This window comes from Echiichthys vipera (genome assembly GCF_963691815.1).
Source record: "Echiichthys vipera genome assembly, chromosome: 19".
In the NCBI taxonomy this organism is placed as follows: domain Eukaryota; kingdom Metazoa; phylum Chordata; class Actinopteri; order Perciformes; family Trachinidae; genus Echiichthys; species Echiichthys vipera.
In genome coordinates, this window is record NC_139844.1 from 27,298,745 (window position 1) to 27,323,679 (window position 24,935).

Sequence of the window (24,935 nt, forward strand, 5' to 3'; positions counted from 1 at the left end):
CATGGGTTTGAGACTTCTCATGAATAGATCGCAAATACATGTCATGCACGTGTAAAGGATGATTATACCTCAGTGTGAATTGTTTTTGAGGGTTTTCTTTTGCATTTAGTTTCTTCACAACAAAAGGGGAGAATTCACAAGTGCAGTTATGGTTGAATATTTATTTCCATGTGAACGGATTGCACTCCATTGCAAACCATAATATCATACTCTAGTAATATTACATATTTCCAATTTGAGGACAGCTGGATCGATAAAACTAATATCTTCTAAGGCGTGTGTGGCCCAATTTGTTTCTCACTCATTTTCTATTCCAACTCCAATTTATCCCAGATGAAAAGGAGATTGTACACAAATGCATCACTGCACTTTTGTTAGATTGAACACCTGCTGACTGCGTGTGACTAAATTATTAGTAAGTCGTTCTCTGTAATGTTCAAAAACGGCAGTCATTGTAAAGATGGGGTGAAAACCCCCCAAGAGAGTATCCGTGACCCCGTGGGAGAATATTATGCCTGTTCATCCACAATAAATTTGTTTCCACCTCCTAATCCACAAACGTAGAAAGCAGCCCCACATTATAGTCAAATAAAGCAAAAGACCACTGAAAAGGAGAGTAGAATATTGTCATTTGAAATCCATTGAGGCGGAAAATTAATGGGTTTTTTTCTTTTCCTTTCTGTGGAGGAAGACAAGCTTTTTCTGGTATATAGGGCAGTGTGTGTGCAGGAAACAGCAACACTGTTAGAGGGAGCACAGCTGTCAGCAAACAGATTTTACTGCTGTGGGATTACCGATAATCCTGGAAGATTTGACAGTAAATCAACACAGGTGACCCGAGCTCTGAGGAGGACTGACGAGAGAGGGGGGGAGGGAAGAGACAACCGGGGGGAGAGAGAGAGAGAGGGGGAGAGAGAGAGAGAGACGAGCTGGTGGCGGAAGAGAAGAAAACAGCACGAGAAAGAAAATATGTCAGCAGGCAAATAGAGAGGAAAAGAGGGAGAGATTGTGAAGATTAAATGCTGTAAAGCCAGTATGTGCCACTGGCTTTCAAAATAGACCTACACGTGTGAGTGTGTGTGTGTGTGTGTGTGTGTGTGTGTGTGTGTGTGTGTGTGTGTGTGTGTGTGTATGTAGAGCACAAACACAGTGATGTAGCCGTCAATGCGGTTAATGACCACACTTAATCTCCTGAACATGACACACAACAAAATACTCACCACACACTTTGTCGAGCACTTAATCTACTGGTAACGCACCACACAGTACTAATGAAGTTCATTTTGAATGCAGTAAATGTAGACCACGTGCATCATAGTACACTACGTGAATGTACGAACACAAGGCTAAAGAGATGTGAACTATGGCTGTAATGATTATTTATGATTGCTGATTAACTATTATTTTTCTTCAACCCTTGATCATTTGTTCCGTAGACAAATTCCTATTGTGTTGCCATGCGCCGTCGCCATTACCGCAGTGGCAGAGCGGAGCGGAGCGGAACACACACACACTGACAATGAAAGCATAGATGTTGGGGTTAATCATGGTCAGCGGTCACATTGTCCGACAGGCGTGGGTAGTCCGTGTTAATGTGGGAGTTATTCAGTCTGAATGAAGTACGACACAGCCTACAGTACCACAGCTGTCCGACCCAGTAATTAATTAGTAATTAAACCCGGCAGCTAGGAATTAGCTTATGATTAATATCAGCAAGCTCTATAATTTCTCGCATTGTAATCAGACAAAATGTATGATTTCAAAAAACATGTTATTGTGTTAGAAGTGGAATTTCATCAGGAACTGAACCAGAGACTCAAAGTTCTTTTTAGTGAAAAATAAAGAGCATAATAATAATAATAATAATAAAATGATGTGCCTGCTGTCAGTGTCGGGCCTCTTGTTCGGTGCGGAGGTTTCATTGTTTAGCCTAAAGGGTCCAAATTACAGCAAAATCCTTTTACGTACAATACAATGTTATGCGTGGGTTCACAAGTGAGCTAACCCTGCAGTACTGGTGGCATGTTTATGTTCGCCTATTGCCGGAATTTATCTATCAAATGTGAGGAAATAGTGAAAAATGTCATAATTTCCTTTAGCCTGAGGTGACAGCGGAAACTCCAAACATCTCCAGTTTATTACACAGAAGACAGATTTAAGCAGAATGCAAGTACTAATTAGTAGACATCAATGCCCTTTTTTGGTAAGAGGAAAGAGTAGGAGTCAAATTCTGACGAGATGTATAGTATAGTATTTTCTTAGTATTATATTAATTTAGTAATAAATGTTAGTTTTTTTTAATTCTGGGGATTCCTTCAAGTACCACCAGAGAGAATTTGAGTACCACCGATGGTACAAGTACCATAGTTTGAGAACCAGTGGACTAACTGATTGCTACAGGGACGTTTCCAGCAATTAATCCAGCTATAAAAAGCCACACTGATGCTGGTGCAGTGTATGCTAAGCATGCTAAATATGACTCATGGCTTAAGGCTCGATGATCTCTGTTTGTTCTTTTTGTCTGCATGTGATTATCAGCTAACCTCTAGATATTAGAGAAAATGTGAGCGTAATCTGGCTCTCTGGTTATTGCCAAAATAGCAGCAGCAACATTCAGAGTCAAATCCACCCAAAACACATTCAATGTACTTTCTGGAATTCCGATAAATATCAAGTGAGAAACGGGGATGAATGATATTTCACAGAAATGATGCGGCTGCCCTGTAGCTCAGCAATATTTTAGCCTTATCCGCCATAACTGATGGATGAAGAACCGATGTTTTTATGTGTTCTTCTGAAGCCAGATACCTAGCGTTCCACTCTCAGTGAGCTTTTATACTTCTCTCAGGCAAGAGACCAAACTGAATATTACATGAAAGAGAAAGAAAGAAGAAGAAGAAGAGCCTTTGCTGCTCATTTGCAATGGACCAACTTTTTTTAACAGTGCCGCGATGGTCACTGCGTAGTTCACTGATGTAAATCACTCAAAGGCTGTTTGTCTCTGAGAAATATTAAGTGTTAGTTGCTCGATATGGAGGGAAAAGTTAGAAGCTCAGTGACACAACTCAAGGTCTCAATCAAAGCACAGCTCAGCTCAGTCGCTAGGGAAAGAATGCTGGCGTCGTACGTTTCTGCATTTACAGAAACGTTAATATGAAATGGGACTAAAACCATCTGTCTGTTCATCTATCGTGTGAATGAGACGCAGCACTTTCAACTAAATCCAGTGTAAAACCATCCGTGTCAATATTAAACACTTAGGGCGTGATCACACTGTCCTTTTGGCCGCGGCCAAAACCGTTTTTTCAGCTAAAGTCTAGTACCTTTAAGCGTGTGAGTGCACCCGCTCCGCGCTCAACTGCGGCCAGCGGACCGTCCACGGCCCGCTTGAAAGAGGTGGGCTTTAGCGGAGCCGTTTGCACATGTACGAGCACGAGCGTGCGCACGTGTACGAGCACGAGCCCTACGGCAGTAGCGTTATGTGCGCCTGTTCGGACATGTAAATAGAAGGACGGACCATGCGCGGACATTTAACAACAACAACAATGGCGGTGAAAGGTTCACGTTGGTGTGATGCGGAGGTGGAGTGTTTACTGCAGATTTGGTCGGATGAAAATATTCAAAAACAGTCGACAAGACGCACAAAAACTCCGAGGTCTGTGGAAAGATTTGTAAACAAAGCCACACACACGCGATCAATGCGTGTGACGTGTTACGGCGTGATGGCGTATGGACAGAAAGAAGCATTGGCCGAGGCCCAGGTAGTGTGAGTACAAACGGGGCTAGGGCGCGGGGGGAGAGGGAGGGGGGACAAGTACCCTAAAGTCCGGGTCGTGGTCCGGGAGGACAGTGTGATCACGCCCTTAGAGCAAGTAGTCTGAAAGTCAGGCGACGTAGTAGAATGAGCCCCGAACTCCACTTAGGGAGGAGGTCGCCGTGGATGGGGAGGTCTTACAAATACAGGACTGTCGGGGGAGCGGGGGGCAAGGTGTTGGCCTGCCCCCGCTGCTGTGAGGAGAGGAAACACTAATTCTGACGACTGGGTTGCAGAGCCCAAACACGCTGTTCCTTTACTCTTTTAAGACACAGTTTATCGGCTCCACTCGTGAAAACCTTGCCGTCTATATTAGTTTTCTTGGCAGTGGAACGTCTTAAACTCTCCCGGGCACTGCAATGTTTTTCTGGGGCGTACTAATCTTTCAATCAGCCGGCCCCCGATCTGTTTTTGGATTATGATTTTGTCTGTTCTGCTGCAGGCCGATCAATAAGGTAATCGAAATGATGCCATAAAAGAGGAACTGACTGCAGCTGCTGTGTGTACCTCATCATTTCCTTTGTTATGGCTGTGCTTTGCTACGCTATCCTTTGGCCTATCAACAGCCTTATGGGGCCCATTCATAATGCACGCACAGGGGACTGTAACGACTCCATAAAGCCCAGATCCTCCATCTCTGCTCCGGGATGGTGTATTGATTGGGTCCTGGTAAGGGTGAGGGAAGGGCAGGTGGGTGGAAGCGCAAAGTGTGCACGACCAGACAAGCGCGCGCAGGCACACACACACACACACACACACACACACACACACACTCTCTCTCCTCCCTAATCTACTTCAGATCAGTGCTCATGTCCTCTTGGCCCTGGCCCCAGATGCTGTCAGCTCATGATTTAGCCCCAGTATTAATGAAGGACTGGGGTAATTCTGGGGAGTGAGGATACAAACACAAACAAGGTGATCATGGAGCTTTGTGAAGAAGATTTCTATTTACATTAACACACTAACTGTATGTATTACTGTATGTACATGTATAAGTGCAGATCAATGTAGCAATTGTGGGTACATATAGATGATGAAACTGGATGTGACAGAACTGATGAAACAAGAGATAATCTTCAGTAATAATCACTGGGGATCAATATGACTAGTAATATAGCACCACTATAATCAGTTAGTTCACCCAAATCACAAAAGAACACAATATGAAGGTATACTGACATTTTAAACACAGAGCAGCAGCATGTCTCTCCAGACAAAATGGTGATATTACTCGGGGTCCACCCTGGACAGGACGCCAGTCTATCACAGGACACATAGAGACGAACAGAGACAGACAACCATTCACACCTACGGGTGATTTAGAGTCATCAATGAACCCAACACCTGCACGTCTTTGGACTGTGGGAGGAAACCGGAGAACCCGGAGAAAACCCACGCAGACACGGGGACAACATGCACACTCCACACAAAAGGGCGGACCAGGAACCCTCTCGTTGTGAGGCGACAGTGCTAACCACCCCACCACCGTGCCGCCCATTAATGGAGCACAATAGACTTTTAATGGAGCAAAGTTGAAGTTTACTGTTGGAACAGCTGATGACAGAAGACTTATTTTCTAACTGGACAAACTTTTGTTGAAAAAGAAGAAACAATCCTATAACATTTATACTAATGACATTTCATGACTATTTCTTTATTGGTATATTCATTATACAAAACATATCTATCTTTGCATGTAGAGATGACTAATGCATATTTTCAAATGTAAAAGGTTTTACAGCATAAAGATACTAGTCCACAGCAAAGTTTGTGGAGTACCCTGAGTAACCAGGGTTTGTGGAAAAGTTCAATTGGATAGTTTTCCAAAACTATAAACACAAGGAACGAAATCTATCCAACGTATGGGCTGGCAGCAGGAGTTTGAGCGGGCAACTACCTAGACTTGACCGCCCCTATAGCCAACTACCGCTGGCCATAGGGGCAAGGGGTAGTGACCATTTAATGTGACACAATAGATGTTGCTCAGCTTCAGCTATGCCACAACACTTTATGCATTACAAAACATGGTACCCTGTCTCACACACGCACATGCGCACACACGCACACACACACACGGTGACTCTGACACATGAACTTGCTGCGAACCTTCCTGCAAATGCTGCTCTTAAAATATCAACCTCAGCCTCTACAGCTACATCCCCACCTCCATCACCTAATTGCAGGGTATAATATATAATTTAATCTCATGTCAGTTCTGGTTGAAACACAGAGGGCCCTCAGCCCTCAGAATGCTTTTATCTCACTGAACGTAGTGGTAGCTTGGTTTGCTGTAGGCCATTCTATTGACTACTGAGCATCACTATTACTGCATTCATAACACACTTCAGCTGTTTGTACAATACTGAACTACGTGCTCTACAGCCGGGGCACAGTTCCCCCACGTTGCTGTTTTCCGCCTATCCAGCATAAACTAACCTTGTCCATCATACCGTTGCACTTCAGTGATGGCACTTACATTTTATTGGTTACTTTTTATGTGTGAGGTTTATTTGAGAGACTAATAAAGATTTGATTTGAACCCTAATGTTGCATGGTGGGATGCATGATGGTAAATGGACTTATATAGCACCTTTCTAGTCTTCTGACTACTGAAGGCGCTTTCACAGTGTTTGTCACATTCACCGTTCACACAGACGTTCACACTGATGGCAGTGGACATCTACAGACCATCTGATCTAACCATTCACACCACATTAACACACCCATGTGCAGCACGGGGAGCAATTCAGGGTTCAGTGTCTTGCCCAAGGACACTTCGACATGTGGACCGGGGGGAGCTCGACCAATCTCTCGAATGGAGGACGACCCACTCTGCCACTGACCCACAGTCGCCCCCATGATGTATCAGTGCTGATACATCCACAACTACACACTCCGATACAGCAGGTGTCCATGTCCACCTTTAAAGTTGCTTTGTAACCTGACAATAACTTTTATTGAGACGTCAGATTTGACAGATTATATCAAAGCATTTATTGGCATAATTGGATTTCTTAGGCAAAATGCTCAATCATAGCCAAAGTAGGTTTATGATGCGCTTTGCTACAGAAAATAAACATTTTCAAAGTCAGCTATGGAGTATTCTATCTTTGATCAGAGTGTAGCCTTTTTTTGCCCTCAGGTTTGTATAAATTTATAATAATAAAGTTATGAACCTTTTTTAAAATACAAAAACATAAATAATCGGTTGTCTCATCATCAGCTTCATTCCAAATGTAACATAACTGCAAATAAACCGGCACAAAAATACATCAAAAAAGACAAGTGGTAAAACGTAAGTGAGTTCAGGTATGCTTGTAGGTAGATGTCGTTATCTTTGGATAGAGCCACACGAGCGGTTCCCCTCTGTTTCCAGTCTTTGCGCTACGCTAACTGTATTCATATTAAGTGTAAAGACATGGGAGTGGTATTTATTCTCTTATTTAACTCTTGGAAAGAAGCATAGGAGCCTTTTGAAGTGTTGAAATATTCCTTAAAGGTAAAAAATTAGGTTTTGTTCCTCTGCATTTTTGACATTTCAGGTAAAACAAAAAAAAGTTACTCAATCAAAGCAAGTTAGCATATCACAGGAATATTGTTTTATAGCAAATGCAGTAAATTACAAGACAGGATTAGCCTTTCACAGTCTGTGAACAGTATGTGTTTCATTTCCTGTAGAAAGTCGGTGTAGGATCATCTCATAAGTGTCAAAGAAAGAACACTGCAGCGAGGGTGAATTTGTTTTTTTGTAATTACATCCGTCTCATCTGTGTCAAAGGTGCTCGGCTGTAAATACTGAAAGGCGTGTGTTGGAATTGCCTCCACACAGTTCTCATCCCAATACATTGAATGTGTCTCATGGCCACATGCACTAACATGTCGTGTGTAGCCGGAGCGTCTAGGACAGCGAACAATAGAGAAACTCCACATGCACAGAGGGAGAGTGACTTCATTCTCTGCTCAGGACGCTTCCACTCTGCTCTATATCTTTACATAGAAAATATTTGTTTGCACCTAACCCTTACCCTTTCATCCCTTCCCAGGAGACCCAACAATCTAACCTCAAAGACCAACTATTAACAAACGGCCTCCTACGACTCCAACGACGGTCGTTTAGACTCAATAGAGCACTGACCAAGTCGAAACCAACTTCTGACCAACGACTGCCACTCTAATGATGGTCGTTGGCACTTGGAGCACAAAGGGTTTCAGTGACATCATCGGCCTTGTGAGAGGTTAAATACCAGGATCTCAACACCAGCTAGTCGGACCAGTCCCAGCCTGGTCCTGGTCCTGGTCCAGTCCCAGCCTGGTCAGATGCGTACATGAACTGATGAAGCCTCTTGGATGAGTGGTTGAAATAAATAACAAATAACCAAGTCCACTTGCTTTTGACAGAAATTGCTTTGAGGTAACGATGACCTGGACAAATCAGGACATTCACAGGCTCACCTATCTTTATGTCCTGAACATTGACCAAGCTCCTCTAAGTAAAGATTACACAATAGATTAAGAAACAGCCTCGGAAAAGGGAGAATTATGAGTTATCCGCTTTTGCTGCACTCTGAAAAGACCACGTTCTAATTTTGTCAACAGTAAAAAAACAAACAACAAACATCATTCCTCTCATATGCTATCATTTATCATATCATTTATACTCCCTGAACCGCTGACTCTAGAATTTAAAAGTATCTTTAAAAATACCTAGAAGGTGTCACCTAAAACCAAATTATGTGAACAACCTTAGCATAAACCGTAGGGGGTGAGAGTAAAAGATGAAGGCATTCCATTAAAGTCTAAGGTTTGTACCCATCCATCACTGTATGTCCCTCTAGGGGGGACATTAAAAAAGTGAAATAATTAATAGGACAGGGTGACATTTGCATTTGTTTTTGGAGGAGGAAACAAGCGTTGCCTAAACACACTGTGGTGACTAAGACAAAACTGATGACGACAAAGCTACTCTCAAATGCCAAACGTTGGTCTCTTGCCCTCTCTCCTCGTCTTCTCACTTACTCATCATTCTCTTGATCTCCGTCCATCAGTGTTTCTGTTTCTCTCTCCCAGCCGCTGACATTCCCCTCATCTGCCCTCTCCTTCATTTTGTCACTCGCCTCTCTTTTTCAGTACTCACACCTTCTACCCTCACATACTTCTCTGCTTGTTACTCATCTTCCTGTTCCTCCACCTCCATTTATGCAGCTCCACCTCTCTCAGCAGATATGACAGCGCATGCCCCAGCCACCCCCGCAGTCTAACACAAGTTGCCACTGCACAGCTCCAGTGTTGCCACGGGTGCCCTTCTTTGACAGGAGGGTCTGGATAGCGTGAGGGGGGTGTGTGTGTGCAGGAGTCACTGCAAACATCAGGCTGACCGGAGAGCGAGCTGGGGCGGCTGCCCACTGGCCCTCGGTCACGTGGAATGCTGCAGCACACATGGCAGAGCATGCGCATAGACAGGACCCGGTTTGTGTGTTGGTGTGTGTGTGTGTGTGTGTGTGTGTGGGCGTGCGTGTGTGTGGATGACATCCCATGTTGCCTACGGGGGCAGATGAGTGCAGCAGAGACTGAACAAGAGAGGGGTTGTGATGGCAGCATGCGGCATCTCTTTTGTTGTCAGACAGAAGAGAAAGGAGGCATTCGCTCGCTGCAACAACACATGGCTCCATCAGCTTATTCATCAGCTCTAAGTGATGCACTTTTTTTTTTCTAAATCTCCTAGCTGACAAAGACCAATGTGCACCAACATTCCTGCTTCAGTAGCATTTGATGCGCTCTCGCCAGACATTACACACGCACACACACACGTACACAGAGTCATACAGAAGTACTGACGCACTCTGATCTGAGCAAGGGGCCGAAACACAACTGAATCATTCCCTCGTTATCTGGGGGATACTGAATCCAAAGGAAGAGGTGGAGGGGGCAGGAAGGAATGCATATGGTGTGGGAGAGCAAGAGAGAAGCAAAGAGCCAAAGGGATGATGCATAGGGAGCACATGAAGATGAAAGAATAGATTCAAATGAACACGCACTTCAAGCTGGGCTTCAAGAGACGTTGTGAATGAATGGAAGTATGAGGGGGAGATCACACAGCTGGTCGTGAGCAGTTTGCATAGTCCTGGGTTAGCAGCTGGCATCAGGCCTGCTTAATGGAGCAATGTAAGATGAACAGTTGAGGATGGCACAATACTACCACTCCCCAACCACATGGTGAATCACCTCCATGATTCTGTCCACCAAACGCTCGCTCTCTCTCTCTCTCTCACACACACACACATACACACACACTCTCTCTCTCTCTCTCTCTCTCTCTCACACACACTCTCTCTCACACTCACTCACACTCTCTCTCACTCTCTCTCTCTCTCTCTCTAGGGCCAACTCATGCTGAGTCACACTTGGAATAATAATGGAAACAAATGGAGGATACAACAGCCTCTGCACCACGACCCTTGGTGAAACATGCAAACTCCATCGCCTGCCGTGGGGATATTCCTGCTGAATGTGGGCAGTGCAGGATGTGACGCACACAGAAATCAGTTTGCGGAAAATGAATATTGAAGAGCAGACAAAGATAGCCAGCCAGCATTTTTTTTGTGTGTGTATCTTGGCTCACTAAGACAACTACGGCCAATGTGGGGCCTACCACACACACTTCTTTGCTAGTGTTGAGGCTGCAGTCAAAGTTCACCGATGTTAAACTTCACGCAACGCTAAGATGTCTTCTCCTGGACCTACATCCGTCAACAGCTCACTCGTAGCCTGGCATCATCACACAGCTAGCATACAGTTATGTCTTCCATGAGTTCACCAGGAACTCCAAAACAGGAAGCTGTTAAGTCTGTGTGGCTCCGCTGGTAACATTATGCTGGTCTTGCAGAGGTCAGCGTGAACAATTGATAAGCGTGAGCTAATGTCAGCTATCCAGCTAACGTTAGGCTCTGTGAGAGTTCTATGTGAACTTGTGAAAGCCGTAGTGGCAAAGCCAGAGTCTTACTACATGCATGCAGGGAATGAGGTAAGTTGTCAATGTTTTTTGAGAGGGATTGAATGAGTGAGAGAGAGAGGGAGAGAGAGAGAGAGAGAGAGAGAGAGAGAGAGGCAAGGAGTGGTTGAGCAAATCAATTCAATGCACGCAACTGTACAATGGAATAAGATATTTTCCATTTTGCATAGGAAAAAAAATCAATGTAAAGCAAACACTGAAATGAATGCTAATGTCTATGTCTATGTCTTGTGCAGCAACACATGCCACAAGCTTCACAAAATATACAGACTAGATAACATAGGTAGCCAAAGTTTGTCCAAAAGCGGTAGAGTATATTAGATTTAGTCTCCTTATAATCACATTGGGTGTGTCGCCCACACTGCAGGATGAGGGGGGAGGCTCAGGCGAGGATTAGTTCAGCCCTTGTGTGGGAATTTACTGCATCAGCAAGGACAACTTTCTTCACCTGACTACTTGGTATGGACCACACCACCAGTGGGGGAATCATATGCAAACAATTAGGCATAACTTATACAGTATTTGTACGGTTTCTGTGTTCACAGACTAATAATTCATTACTATGCTTAATACTGATGCAACTCCTAGCTTCGGGGAAAAGCTTCAACAGTTCCATGGCCTTCGAAAAAATGTGAGTCGACAAATTCTCCCACATTGCAACAGTTCAAACACAAATGGCTTGAAATAGACTGCTATAAGAAGAAGGCGTGTATCACTTTGGCACTTGTTTTTGCTTAATTGTAAACTGGGAGCCACAGACTGAAACGTACACAGCAGTGATGTTAATGATCACTGGGTGAAGTCAATGCTCAGGATATGCTATCTTTTTATTTACGGAGCCTTATTGTAGATAACTGTAGATGCATGTCTGGGTCAGATATATGCATTGTATTTGTGCGTGTGAGGGAGAGTGTCAGAGCATTCAGAGAAGCATCAGCCAATGTAGTAACAACTGGGCGAACAGCAGCCCGAGCCAGTCAGTCGAAATATAAAACAATGCAGACAAGGTGACTTTCTCTTAGCCCGAAACGTGATTGGTTGCTTGTGTGTGCACGCGTGTCCGTGTGTGTGCACCCTCAAAACAAGTAAGAGAGTCTATGGGGGTTGGATGGAAGCTAACGCTGCTAAATGAAAGGCACGTTGGTGCTCGAACTGAGCTTGGCAGCACATCACAAGACTTACTGGCTCTTGTCAAAATTGAGAAGGTTGTGATGGAAAGGAAAAACAGCCAGGACGAGAGGGTGGAGGAGGGCCAGCCTGAGACACGGAGGCATATTGATGTCCCTATAGTAAACTTAAAAATATTATGAAGGGTGTTGAGATGCCAGGCGAATGTAATATGAATTCCTTGGCCATGGTTCCATCAGCTGTATGGAGGTTAAAAAAAGTAAATAGTAGATATATTTAGGGTTGGGCGACACAGTAAATTGTCATTTTCTTCATTTTGTTATGTGTAAAACAATGTATGAACAGATCTGGCTATGTTAGACTACTCAGAGACAGACTCTCATTCAGTGGCTAGAGCGGGAGCACGCGAGGCCAGCAGCAGCAGAGGGAGACAGCAGAGAAAACAGCATGTAGAGCCAGTGAATCAAGGGTTTATTTAGACCAAATCAGAGCTGGTGATTGTTGGAACAGGGAAAAGATGCACACAGCTGCGTTAATACATCAGCAATTACTGGTAGTTGGCTGGGAAATGTTGACATATCAAACCGACTGTGTGGTAGAACTACGGAGTAGGCATGTGTAAATATATTTCATAGTATCATGACTGTATATGTATACTGTATATATTGTTTAATTGTATATATATCAGTTAATTGAAGGTGTAAGAGGTGGAAACTCCTAGAGTGACTTTGCTAATTTAAATATTTTAGTTCATTTATATAAATAGTCTAAATATATCCCCGGAGTTGTTTGTGTTTTGTCGTCTCTCAGGTCTCTGCTGATGGTGGTGGTGCCTGCTGCCGTGGTCCTGCATGACGCTTCCTGCTGCTGTTATAATCTATCACCTTAGCTGTGCTTGTTTCTGCTATTCTGCTGTATTAACTGCCATAACACATAAGTCATATTCACATTACTATAGATATTATTATAGTTACTGGAAGTGTGTCTGTCTCTGTCTTTGTCTCTGTCTTTGTCTCTCTCTCTGTCCATCTGTCCGTCTTTTCTCTCTCTCTCTCTCTCTCTCCTTCTCTTCCTCTCTCCGGTGCAGACAGATGTGCGTCCTCCACAGAGCTGGGTCTGTCTGACGTTCCTGTCTGTTATAGTGAAGGTTTTCAACGCCACCGTACTCTACGGGGGAATTGTTGGGTCTCTGTAAATCATAAATAAGTCACAGAGTGTGGTCTTTACCTACTCTGTAAAGTGTCCTGAACTTGTCCCTAACTGCTGTTATGATTTGGCACTATAAATAAAACTGAATTGAATTGAATAGTCTATATTTTTTTTTACTTTTTTCAGTGAATCAGTTCAAATGCATTTGGTACGTACATCAGAGAGTGAATGCATCACTGTTTATAATGCTGTGTCATTCAATGCTGATTCTTACCTCAGTTCATAATGTTCACTTGGTTGCCGGTTCAACTCACATTAAGTTCAGTACGAAACTATTTAAGCTGTTTCTAAAGTTAATAACTCAGAGGCCATGATTTGTTATTTATCACTTCATGATCGTTCCTGTGGCTTTCACCATCTCTAACGTACTCGGTATCACAAAACTGTTTTGTTGACTGCTGTTTCGAAGGCCAAGAAGGACCTGGTTGTAATGCTTATGTGCACTTAAATGTGTTTGTTACAGTGAGTTGACACACATTCTTGAGATGCCATGAAAGGTAAACTGTGAAGAAGATGTCCCATTCCTGTGGTTGATGATAACAAATATGTCGCAGATAGAGTTCAAATGGTATCATCATTTTGTGGATGTGTGTGTGCATCTAAAATCAAAGGGTAGAGCTGAGTGAGTGTAGCTCCAGTTAACTTAATAAGGTGTCTGGTGCAAATATTGATACATTAAATAAAAGGCATTTCTTTGGTTCACATGGGATTCAAACTCGACACTTTTCCCATTTTATGTGCTCCGTCTGATATTTTCTGGCAGTATTCCAATAATCTATCAATCAATCCTTTATTTGTTAGGGACAGTGCACGTTAATGAACAACGATAACAACATATCACTGTAAAAGTGCCGGATTATAGCAAAGATGCTCATTTGCATCTGTAGTCCCTGCTTAAAAAAATACAAATACTACAAAATAAATAAATAAAAAACAATAGAAGAGACAAGACACTCAGGAGGACACCAGACCCACACAGGATCAAACAATGAAATAAGACGTCACGTGCAATATGACACAGTCGAGTCGGTGGTCGCACTTTTGATTTGATTTAAGCCACTTTTTGAGTCGAGCTTTAAAAGAGGAATATGTGGGCGTTCCCTTATTGTGGAGGGAAGACTATTCCAGATCCTCCCCCCTACAACAGACAACACATTCTTCCCAAATGCAGTGCGCCTGTGGGGGGATCTAAGGCACATTAACGCTGAAATGGCATTACCTTCCTTTTGACACTGTAACAAAGCTTTAAAATATAATTTTAAAAAACACAAAGCACAGGTAGATACAGAGGACCGCATGTAAAATCAACCATCACCATTTTCCAAACAGCAAATATGAAATCCCTGATAATGAGAATATGATCATTTCAATTAAAGCAAAGTTCCATATCGCAGTTCCTACGCAAAGAAGTTAAACCATGATTGTATTTCTGAGAATGCTGCTCAGCAAAAATAAGTAGACTTTGTTTTTCCCACAGCTCTGAGGAGCCACCGGTCCTCCCTTTATTAGCATGACTTGTTGCAGAATAAGTAATGGTGAGCAAAATGTAAATAACAGGGCAGTTAATATCTTTTTGGGCTCTACTCACAAGCTTAGAAGGCCAGCGAATACATTATGAATGTCCCCAAACAACAACGCTTTTTTCTGTATCATCATAGGCAAATATTTCTTTCAGATTGCCGCCCATTGGGAGGCGTTTCAGCAGCACACTCAAGCTGGTGCTGCAAATTGCACGTGACAGAAGTAATTTGGGCATATTTTCTCACACACAAACTGCAGTAAGTGTTATGAATTAGATTAAGGAAGGAAATGTTGAAAGGCTGGGACTTCCTCTGCCATCTCAGCAGCTTTAATTGATAATGCAATTTTATTTTGCCTTTCAAGGAAAGTATGCTGATTATCACTTTTGTCCATATCTAAATAAAAAAACAACTGCACTGGTTAAGGGAATACTGGGAAAGTATGTGGTTGCACAATTATGCATGACAACAACAATCCTGAAACATTGAAAATGCAAATGCAATATTGGGAAATGTAGAACCCACACATTAAACTAGCCTTGCACCTTTTCACTATGTATGTATCTGAGTCCCTCCTACCTCTCTGAGGCAGCCCATGAAGTTGTTGCTAACAGGAGATCCGGGCAGGTCCGCGGTGCTGGGGCTCCCACCCACGTAGAAGAAATCATCAGAGCCCAGCATGGTGTAGTCCTCCTGGGTGTAGCCAGTTGTGGTGAGGATCCCATCAACGGAGATAGTCACCTGTTGAGTGGTAACACATAGCCAAAGCCGAGCCATTACACTCTGGGATTCGATCCTGTGCTGTGTATAAAACAAACCTCCTTCCTTGGTCTGCATTCGAAATGAGCTATTTCAGCTGTTCTTTAGGTCCCACAGTGTAGATTGCTTTACAGAATCCTTTGGTACCTTGAAGCGATTGTTTTGGACCAGACAGCGTTTGGATTTTGTTAATGGAATTTTTGCCGAAGGATTCACAGGACAGGTAAAGAAAATATGGCAGAGGCATATTTTCTTTATCTTTGATGGGGGTAAGAGAATGGATCATAGGTTTGGTTTGGAAACTTCAGGTTGGGGAGGGTTAGTACAATGTTCAAACCAAGGACAAATTGATCGCACTTGTCTTAGGTTTCGGGATTTATCTGGTAACTGCAGACACACACATCTACTGTACACACGTATGTGAGCACACACGCAGATGTACACACGCACGTCCATCACTCGCACGCACATTTATCCTCACACTATCAGTCTCACATTCTCCCCTCTCTTGCATTCATTAACATCTATATATCCACGCACATGCAAAACAAAGGGAGGCTTTTCACAACACATCAATGTGCAAACCAAGGTCATCACCATTAGAAGGCAAATTAACCACATTTAATTGGACATGTAAGGGAGTAAGTGGATCAATGGTGCCATACAAAGCTGATTCAGGCCACACAGGTGCAGAGGCTCATGCACAATCAAGACCAGAGCCCATATTCAAACACGCTCTCAGAATAGCTGATGCTGATCTCTGATCAGGTTTAGCTCAGGTGTCATGGCGGTATTTTCAATGTCACGAGACCAGACCTACAATCCTAGATCAGTATGCTTATTCTTAGAAATGTTATGCATATGGGCCCAGGGGTAAGGGGGATCAAGGTTAGCCACAACAAACAAACACCACTTTCACCAGCATGCTACAAGAACACACACAGGGAGGGCAGAGTGAGTGACAAAGGGAAAGGTGGAAGGTGAGTGAATTAGAGTGTTAGTGGTTATTTTGGTGACAGGGTTGAGGTTATATGAGTTTGGGAGGTGAGAGGTCAATGAGGTGTGGGCATGCCATGCGCCATAGTGAGTTGGAAACAACTGTCAGAGCTCCCGCAATGGAGGCTGAGGTTTGCCATTTTTTGGTCTCTTTAAGGGCTCGGTGTAGAGGTCACCATCTTTGGGATTGTGGCAAGCTTCTGTCAGTTCTGGACGACAGTCCTCACAAAAAATGGGGACTTTTTGTGTGAAAAAAAATAAATAAAAAGTAAGTTGCCTTGACAAAGGCAAAGAATTAATTGTTTTACTTGTTGGAAATCTGCAATAATGTGGAAGAAACAAAGAGAAAAAAGTAAAAGCCAAAGTGAAAAAAAAACAGGATGGGGGATTGTGGGGTAAAGAAGGAGGTTGTTGGCAGGTCAGGGAGGAAATTGAGAAGAAGCGAAGAAAGAATTGCCTGGTAATACAAACCCATCTCCTCATTTTTTGATAAGAGTGTCTAGGATGGAACTCAAAGAGAACGAATAAAAGAAGAGAGGGGGAGGGGACACACGGCAAACCCAAAAAAAAGACAATAAGAATGATATCTACCAGACAATGTAGTTTGTTTACCATAGCGTGTCCAATGCCTGATTGCTTTCCAGAAAAAGGGGAAGAAAGGAAATCAAAAGAATAGTGAACAAAAAAAGGTTGTTAATAAGGATGGACAGAAAACAAAAACCCAAAGCAATGATGAAGAATTAGGATGTTAGTTAGTACATTAGTTGGTTAGATATTGGTTAGTAGTAAAAGAATGACTTTTAACATGGATGAGTTAGTGCTGTGGTGAAAAAATCTCTACATGGTTTGTCAAGAGTTTCGCGGCAGTAATAAAGAGCCAGCCTGCCATCCTAGCCAAATTTTCTACACCGGAGTCCTGCAAGACAAAAACGAAGACGGGTGCTGTAAGACGTGGGACTTTCGCGTAAAAATTTGTGTAGGATGGCTTAAACCGACAAAATATGTAGTGTTTTTTTCACCTTTAGTCTAACAAAGAGTTCCTTTCACAGAGGAAAGACAGTGAAAGTGGAAGAGAGAGAGTTCTGTAAAAAGAAAGAAAGAAGAAAGCAGGGACACAGCCCTCGGCTCTTAGCTTCTAACCTACTAAACTGCGTGTTATCCTGTTGGGATTTTCAGCTACACCTATTTACTAACCTGTGGGGCGAAAGCTTACTGTCAGCGAGGGTCAGGAAATCAGCACTTACTTGTTTTGCTGCTCTGAGAGCAACGGTACATGCTGTCTCACCTTGCAGACAAACTAAAGGTCAGCCAAGACAACCAACAATTCTGCAGCTAGCGTTACCTCCAATACAACACTGGCTCTCATTATTCTCTTCCTCTCTTCCTCTCTTCCTACGGCCTCCCGTCGACAGCACTGATTCATACGAGCTCCATCCGACTGCAATACAAGCTAATTTTAAATCACATTAAGGAAATGGTAAACAATCTCTGTCAAGTAACAAATTCCGCTTATGAAAAACAGATACACATCTTTGATGGAAATGTATTTCTATCTTTAAAAAGCATCTGCGCTATAAATACTGCATTAATGGACGGCTCAAAGGCAAACACTCCCCTGCCTTGCTTTAAAGTGAAAGACTATATTCCCCCACAAGAATAAAAACTGTTTCTGAAAGCAAGGAGATAGCGACAGTGCCTGATGGAAGTGTCAGCTTAGGGGAGAGGGAAGCAAAACAGAATGATCAGATAACTTTAATTTGAGGACAGAGGGAACTCAAGTTCAATAAGCCGATAAACAAGAGCGAAGACAACACCTAGCATAATGGTACCTTGACTCAGCTATCAATCAACATGTGAAAGAACTGCCTTGCCCTGTTTTTTTTCACTATTCATTTAGAAGAAAAGAAGTTGAACGATGAATGTTTCAAATTATACAGAGACCATGTAATTATAAAGACAACCAAAAGTATAATGATATCTAGCTCAGTAAGGTATCTGAACTGTGGTGATGGAATGGCAACCAATCAGAACAGTGTGACATTCTTAACGCCAGCTCTCTCTAGGTCATCTAAAGCGTGGGGGGAAAAAAATCCACCTGTCTTCAAACTCCGTCCATCACTGCTACCCCCGATTACCTGTCTCAGGTTGCGTGTCACTTTGATGTCGTGCCAGGCGTTGTCATTGAATTTTCCATTGACTGGCTCGACGATGGCCTCAAAGGCTCCGGAGCCCAGATTGATGACGAGGGACACGGCCCCGTCTTTGAGCGCCAAGTTGACATAGTCTGCAGATTTCCCTGTGTGGAGGAGGAGGCCGTTGCGTTGCCAGGTCTTGAAGGACAGCGTGATCTCGTCGCTGCTGCTCTGGATGGGGTTCTGCGACAGGTCGTAGCAGAAGTACTCCGAGCCACGGAAGGTGGCCACGTTCTCTTCCCTCCCTAAAAAGACAAGGAGAAGAATTGGGCGTTATCACTGGTTATCAGCCTCAGCGATAGGGGCTAGAAGGGGCTTAGCCGTTATCTATTCACACGGTAACGGATGCCATTAGCTTGCTCAGGACACCTTGGCATCACTTTTTAACAAAAACTACATGGTTAGGTTAAGGAAGTGGTTTGGGTTAAAATACTTACCTTTGTGAAATTAGTTAAGAATGTTAGCATAAGGAACTTTAGGCAAGAAAGTTGACTTTAATTTAGTCAAAAAGTCAATGTTGGCTTTGGGTTTAAAATGGGACACAAACACCAGTCTCCTTGGTGAAAGACCTGTGTTCATTTAACCCATCCACCACCCCGACGTTCCTCCTTAGTCAGACTAACGCTCTTCATACTACATCATCTTACAGCGCCGTGGTCGAGCAGTTGCTCCATGAATTGCTCTAATGTCTAATATTGACACCGGCGGGTGATCCAGCTTAACTGAGCTATCTAAAAAGGTAGAGTCGGGCTATACTGCCTCATATCTATGGTAGTGATAACAACTGATAACACCCATTCAATAAGCTGACAGCACAGCTCTGACATTCACCACCTGAGCTCGCTATGATTCACCGTACGTCGTCAATGAAGTAGTTTTTCCTCATAAATTATGTGCGTCATGACAACAACAGCCAGCAGTCATTATCACATGCATTATCTCATTTATTGTAATGTTTGAAACATGAAACGGGCCCAGCATCCGTGATGGCCTCTGCATCAATAATGATGCAGCTTCAGTAAGTATGAGAACTGCTGTATGCTGCAAAGAAGTTACGTCACGCAAACACACTCCCGATGCACTGCTGACCATAATTACAGCTATGATAATCCCATCATTCAGTTCAGATCATAAAATCTTATCTGTACGACCGTGGGTTTAGGTTTCACATACAGCCTCTAGACAGACATACTACTTATGATGGAACACTATTCCCCGCTAATGGTGCGCATAAATCAAACTTAGCCTGATTTTACAGTTTTACATCACTGCACTGTTGCAAAGTGACTTCCTGAGCCCATTTTTTAGATTGACGCGGAGAGTAAGGTGTGACAGCTCCAGGCAGAAAGTGAAGGGGGCCTCAGGGAAGGATTGAAAGAAAAAATAAAATTTCTGGGATGAGGGAAAGAGGAGACTTCATAAAAAGAAAGAGTGGATGAGAGGAATAGTGTTTCCGTATGATCTGTGATGAAACAAGTGACACTTCCGCAGCGCAGGTCTGAGTGAATCTATTAAAGACAAGGTCAGACTCACTGTCAACTTCTAGGGTGAGAAGATTCCTTCTCCAAGGACAATGTGTTCAAGGCATCACCTTACAGAGACTGCAAAAAAATCCCTGCCAACATACCAACTCACCGCTGTGGCACTTAGTTACTACGTCGTTACCTGCCAACAATACACATTTCAATGTGACATTTAATTTTCCTGCTATTTCTTCTGTGTACTCACAGAGAAGTCATGAGGGGGACAAGTGTAAGGAGAGAAAGCAGAAGAGAGAGATGAGAAAGCATACGGGCTGCAGGCTGTAAAGCTTCAAGTTTGTTGTTTTGGATCAGGCTATATGTAAACATGAGGGAGCTGGCAGAAAAATACAGAAAGGGGGGGAGGGGGGGTATTGAGAGAGAAACAAAAGGGATGTGAAGTGATGATTGGGAGCTGATTCTGGTCATGGAGAAATTCTCCCCTTGGCGTCAAACTCATGTCTCTGTGCAGAGACAAGAGGAAATAGTTTGGGAGACAACAAAGGCCCCGTGAAAGCCCTCAACCATGTGCCAGGGGAATAAATAGAAACCCATTATTACCAATGAGAGAGAGAGTGTGCAGCACAGAGAGGCAGCGGAGTATACACAGGAGAATTTAGAAAAAAAAATCTTCCATCTCCACTGATTTCATGCATCTAATCTAAGAAATTGCACAGGTTTTCACTTGCATGAGAGGCCTGCAATTTTTGTACGGATGTAAAAAATTGCTCCTGCACAATTATCTAGGACATCAAACAAAACGAGAGTGTCGTGAAAACTAAAGAGAAAACAGTAAGTGGGAAGTCAGTCCATTCAATTCTGCTTTTGTGACATCCTTTGTAGCTATATATGTCCAAAGCATCCATAATATGTCACCAGTGCCTATAATAAAATAGGTCTCTAGCTCCTTGCTCCAATTGGCTTTATTGCACATCTGGACGATTATGGGTCCAAGCCCGCTGGGGCCCCCAAGCTAGGCAGAGTCCTTGAAACAGTTGGCACTTTAACCACGTTCTGTAGAAATTGTAGATGCTACACTGACACTGGTTGGCCCACTGTCATCTTGCCTGGAGGGCCTTTGCATATGTCTAACAGCAGGCAAATACGGGTAGAAGGTTGACTGTCAGTAAGTTATGCTTTATGGAATCCATTCATTTGACTTTTCCTTAACAGTGACACAAACTGGTTCTTGTGATTTAAAAACACCAAAAAGGAAATTGCCCTCTGTCTCTACTAAGTGCTTGATGTAGTAAATGGACTGGTGAATGCTTGGCTAATGCTAAGATGACAAACATGGTAAAAAGTGATACATGCTAATCATTAGTATTGTGATTGTGAGCATGTTAGCACATCAACGTTAGCAATCTTGTTCTGATGTGGCTACATCTTTGCACAGTATCAGCATTGACTTTAAACTGAAAGTATTACAAGAAGTTGGCTGGGCAATAGTATAGTTATCGTCAAAAGGATATAAAAATAATATATTTTTCAATATTGTTTCTATCAAAATATTTATTTGATGGGGATGTACTGTGTATCGTTAGTAGTCATACTGCCTAGCCCTAACAGGAATTGTCAGAATTGGTCCTTTCAGGGTTAGGTCCTAAAGTCATCGTACAGGTAAGTAGCTAAATAAAGATTTGGTCATCTTGAAGATCAATATATCTTTCTAATACTGCAATACTTTAATTGTTCATTGTAGAAAAATAACAGCCAGCTTACCTGTTTCCAGCATAACCTGCAATGTCTAATTTTATGTTTAATTATTTTCCATATGTCATATTTGCATATGGGTATTAATTATAATGATAGAATTACAAAGTTGCTGTGGAGCTGTTAAGTCCACTAATAAAACATTGTTCCTATGAATAATAGAGAGCAAGTAGATATAATGTAATATTTGTGCACCTCAGCAATTAAACCTGTGGTAAGTGTATACGGATCCATAAAAACAAGGGAAATGTATTGCCTGTTGAGACATGTTCAGCACAGATCTGCGGCTTTCATATCGATCATATAGCGGGGTCATTTTCCCTTATTTTCGCCATAGTCATCAATATTCCATTTACGTGCTGGCCGGCCCGTGCACAGGGGGCTGGAGTTCGATTTCAAAATCCACTGGAAGCAATTAGCTCCCTCATTACCATCTCCCATTCTCTTCCGCTCAGCCTCGCCATACACACCCATGCTGCCTGAGCTCGTTCTCCTGTCAGAGCCCATGGGCCTTTGAGCAGGGAGCACTGTCACCTTACAGAGCTCCCCGTACACGACCTTCACCCTCCTTAAGATCACCACAGAATATCATACTGTTCCTAATCACTGTGTTAGGCGAAAGACTTAAATCATGTTCGGAGAAATCAGAGTTTAATGATAGGATTAGAGACAGGATTCATTGTGATTATTGTGGCAAAACTGACTTTAGCTGGAGATGCTACAGCTGTAAGGCTGCCAAACCCTTAAGCTCACTGCACACAGATGCTAACTGGGCAACTAATACTAATGCTATAGTGTTTTTAAGTTGCTAACTGGGCAACTAATACTAATGCTATAATGTTTTTCAGATGCTAACTCTGCAACTAATACTAATGCTATAGTGTTTTTCAGATGCTAACTCTGCAACTAATACTAATGCTATAGTGCTTTTCAGATGCTAACTGGGCAACTAATACTAATGCTATAGTGTTTTTCAGATGCTAACTGGGCAACTAATACTAATGCTATAGTGTTTTTCCCTTCGCACCTTTGATCACGCTAAGTCAAACCATGCTTTGCTAATTTGTGTTACCATTATTAGTCTCAACACGCAGAGTCTCATCCGGGATAGGGCCATCCATGGAGGCTAAAGTTCACCCGACCGGCTTCTAAGCAAGTTGCGGTGACTCGGCAAACCCATGACGCCCCCCTTTTCCCCCTTAAACAACAGTTGCGAGACTCAACTGATGTCGACAGGAGACCAGAGAGAAAATAGTAAGTCTCTGTGTGTTCAGCTCTGAGTACTTTTATAGCTTCTAACTGAATCGCTATGGTTTGAAGTCTAGTTTTTCGCCTGCGTCCCTGTTTGAACTTTTAGATATCTGCTTCATTTGACTGTTTCATGTTTGCTCTCAGCTATATAGGAGTCATGTTTAATTACTACTGATGAAAACCCAACATTTCGTCATTGTGTTGCTTAAGAATAAAAGCTATTTAATAACAAAATAACAGAGGATTTTAGCATAAAGAATTTATAGTTTATCCACTATTTAACAACTGCTCCTTTGACCCCTAGTCTTTACACTAGACATCATCAACTCTAAGACAACAAACATGTTACAGTTAAAGACACTCCTTGAAGCGGGCAGCACTGGAAATGCAAATCCCTGCCGTGGATGCTGGTGCGACTAGTCAAACCGAGTCAAGCACAGCACGTGTATGGAAAAAGGGGCTCTAGTCTGACTCAATCTGTGCTAATATCCATCACACAACTGCATGTTTGCACTACATTTGCAGATGAACAGGCCTGACGTTCCAGACCTAAACATAGAAAGCCAAGTTCTGCTTTCAGCTATTGTTGTCCTGTGCGCCACCCCCAGCAACCCAAGTCATTCCAGGTCGCGGCGTCATCCCACACAATGCATTTAACAGAATCTGAAAACCCATGCCTCTCCTTGCCCTTCCTCTCTCGCTCTCTGTCATATCCATTCTCTTTTTCCTCCATCCCCAAAATGAGAAATTAGCATCATTTGCTAACAACCGTCAAAGCAGCGTGGTTAGCGTGACACAGTCATACATGAACAATGTGCTTCACTGTTTCCCAACATGAGCAACACTAACCATGCAACTCGTGGCTTTAAGCTCAATTGTGAGCGATCACATGTCAAATAAATGTGGAGCATCACGGGTGATGTCTCTCTTCAAAGGCAGGCGGCACTGTCAGACGGTGTATGTTGGGGGGAGATTTGGTGAAATATATGGCATGCCAGTATTCAGCTAATTACTACCAGAGTAATTTAACTCACTCCAGGATACAAGAGTGCAAACGTTAGCGGAGGGAAAGTTGTGTATGTAAGGTTCCTCAGTGATTTATTTTCCAGTCAAAAACTAAATAGAAACTGAGCAGAATGTGCCCTCAGCACAACTTTTGAGATGTCACAGGACATATCGAAGAGGTTGAAGTGAATTGTCACCCTGACACTTCTTTTCTCATCTCGTGTTTCACATAACCTTGTGAAGCTGCGGCGGACAACCTGTCTGGGACTGTCTTTAACGTCTGCACACACAGACTGAGGAGGTAAGAGTGACAAAGAGAGAGACAAAAGAGAGATAAACATAAACAGAAGTGACACAGAGGAAGCAAAAGAGTCTAGAAGTAGAGGAGACGAGAGATGGAAGCAGAGACAGCGGGGGGAAAACAGCAAGAAAAGAGACAGGGAAGAAAAAAAAAGAGGCGGAAAGAGCCGGAACAGGAGAATGATGAGGGAGAGAGACGGAGGTACTTCCAACGGCTCTCCAGAGAAACTAGATGACAGTGTGTGTTAGGACTAGCAGTGAAGAGCTGTCCCTGTGGCTTGTGATCCCAGCATTGATAAACCCTATTACTGCACCTGATAACACAGTGCACCCACCAAATGCCACTCTCGGTGTCTCCCCCTTCACCTCCCTCAACGCACACAAATACCAACACAAATGCAAAACTTCAGTCAGAAGATTTGTGCAATATTCCCCAATGAAAGGCTTTTTCAATTAGTATCTAAGAATTGGAATTTCAAAGGTTCTTGAAAGACCCCCTGCTGAAAAAAACATTGCATT

At 43.0% G+C, this 24,935-nt stretch overlaps 1 protein-coding gene across 1 annotated transcript in view; it reads right to left on the reverse strand.

Moving 5' to 3' along the window:
• Positions 1 to 24,935, reverse strand: part of nrxn3b (neurexin 3b) — a gene marked incomplete at both ends in the record, with an annotated part of 330,192 nt that overhangs the window by 241,302 nt on the left and 63,955 nt on the right. Inside the window, 3 exons of the mRNA XM_083933978.1 lie at positions 15,260 to 15,421; positions 17,048 to 17,071; positions 18,571 to 18,872. Of these exons, the coding sequence (XP_083790104.1) occupies positions 15,260 to 15,421; positions 17,048 to 17,071; positions 18,571 to 18,872 (488 nt within the window). The remainder of the gene's footprint in view (positions 1 to 15,259; positions 15,422 to 17,047; positions 17,072 to 18,570; positions 18,873 to 24,935) is intronic.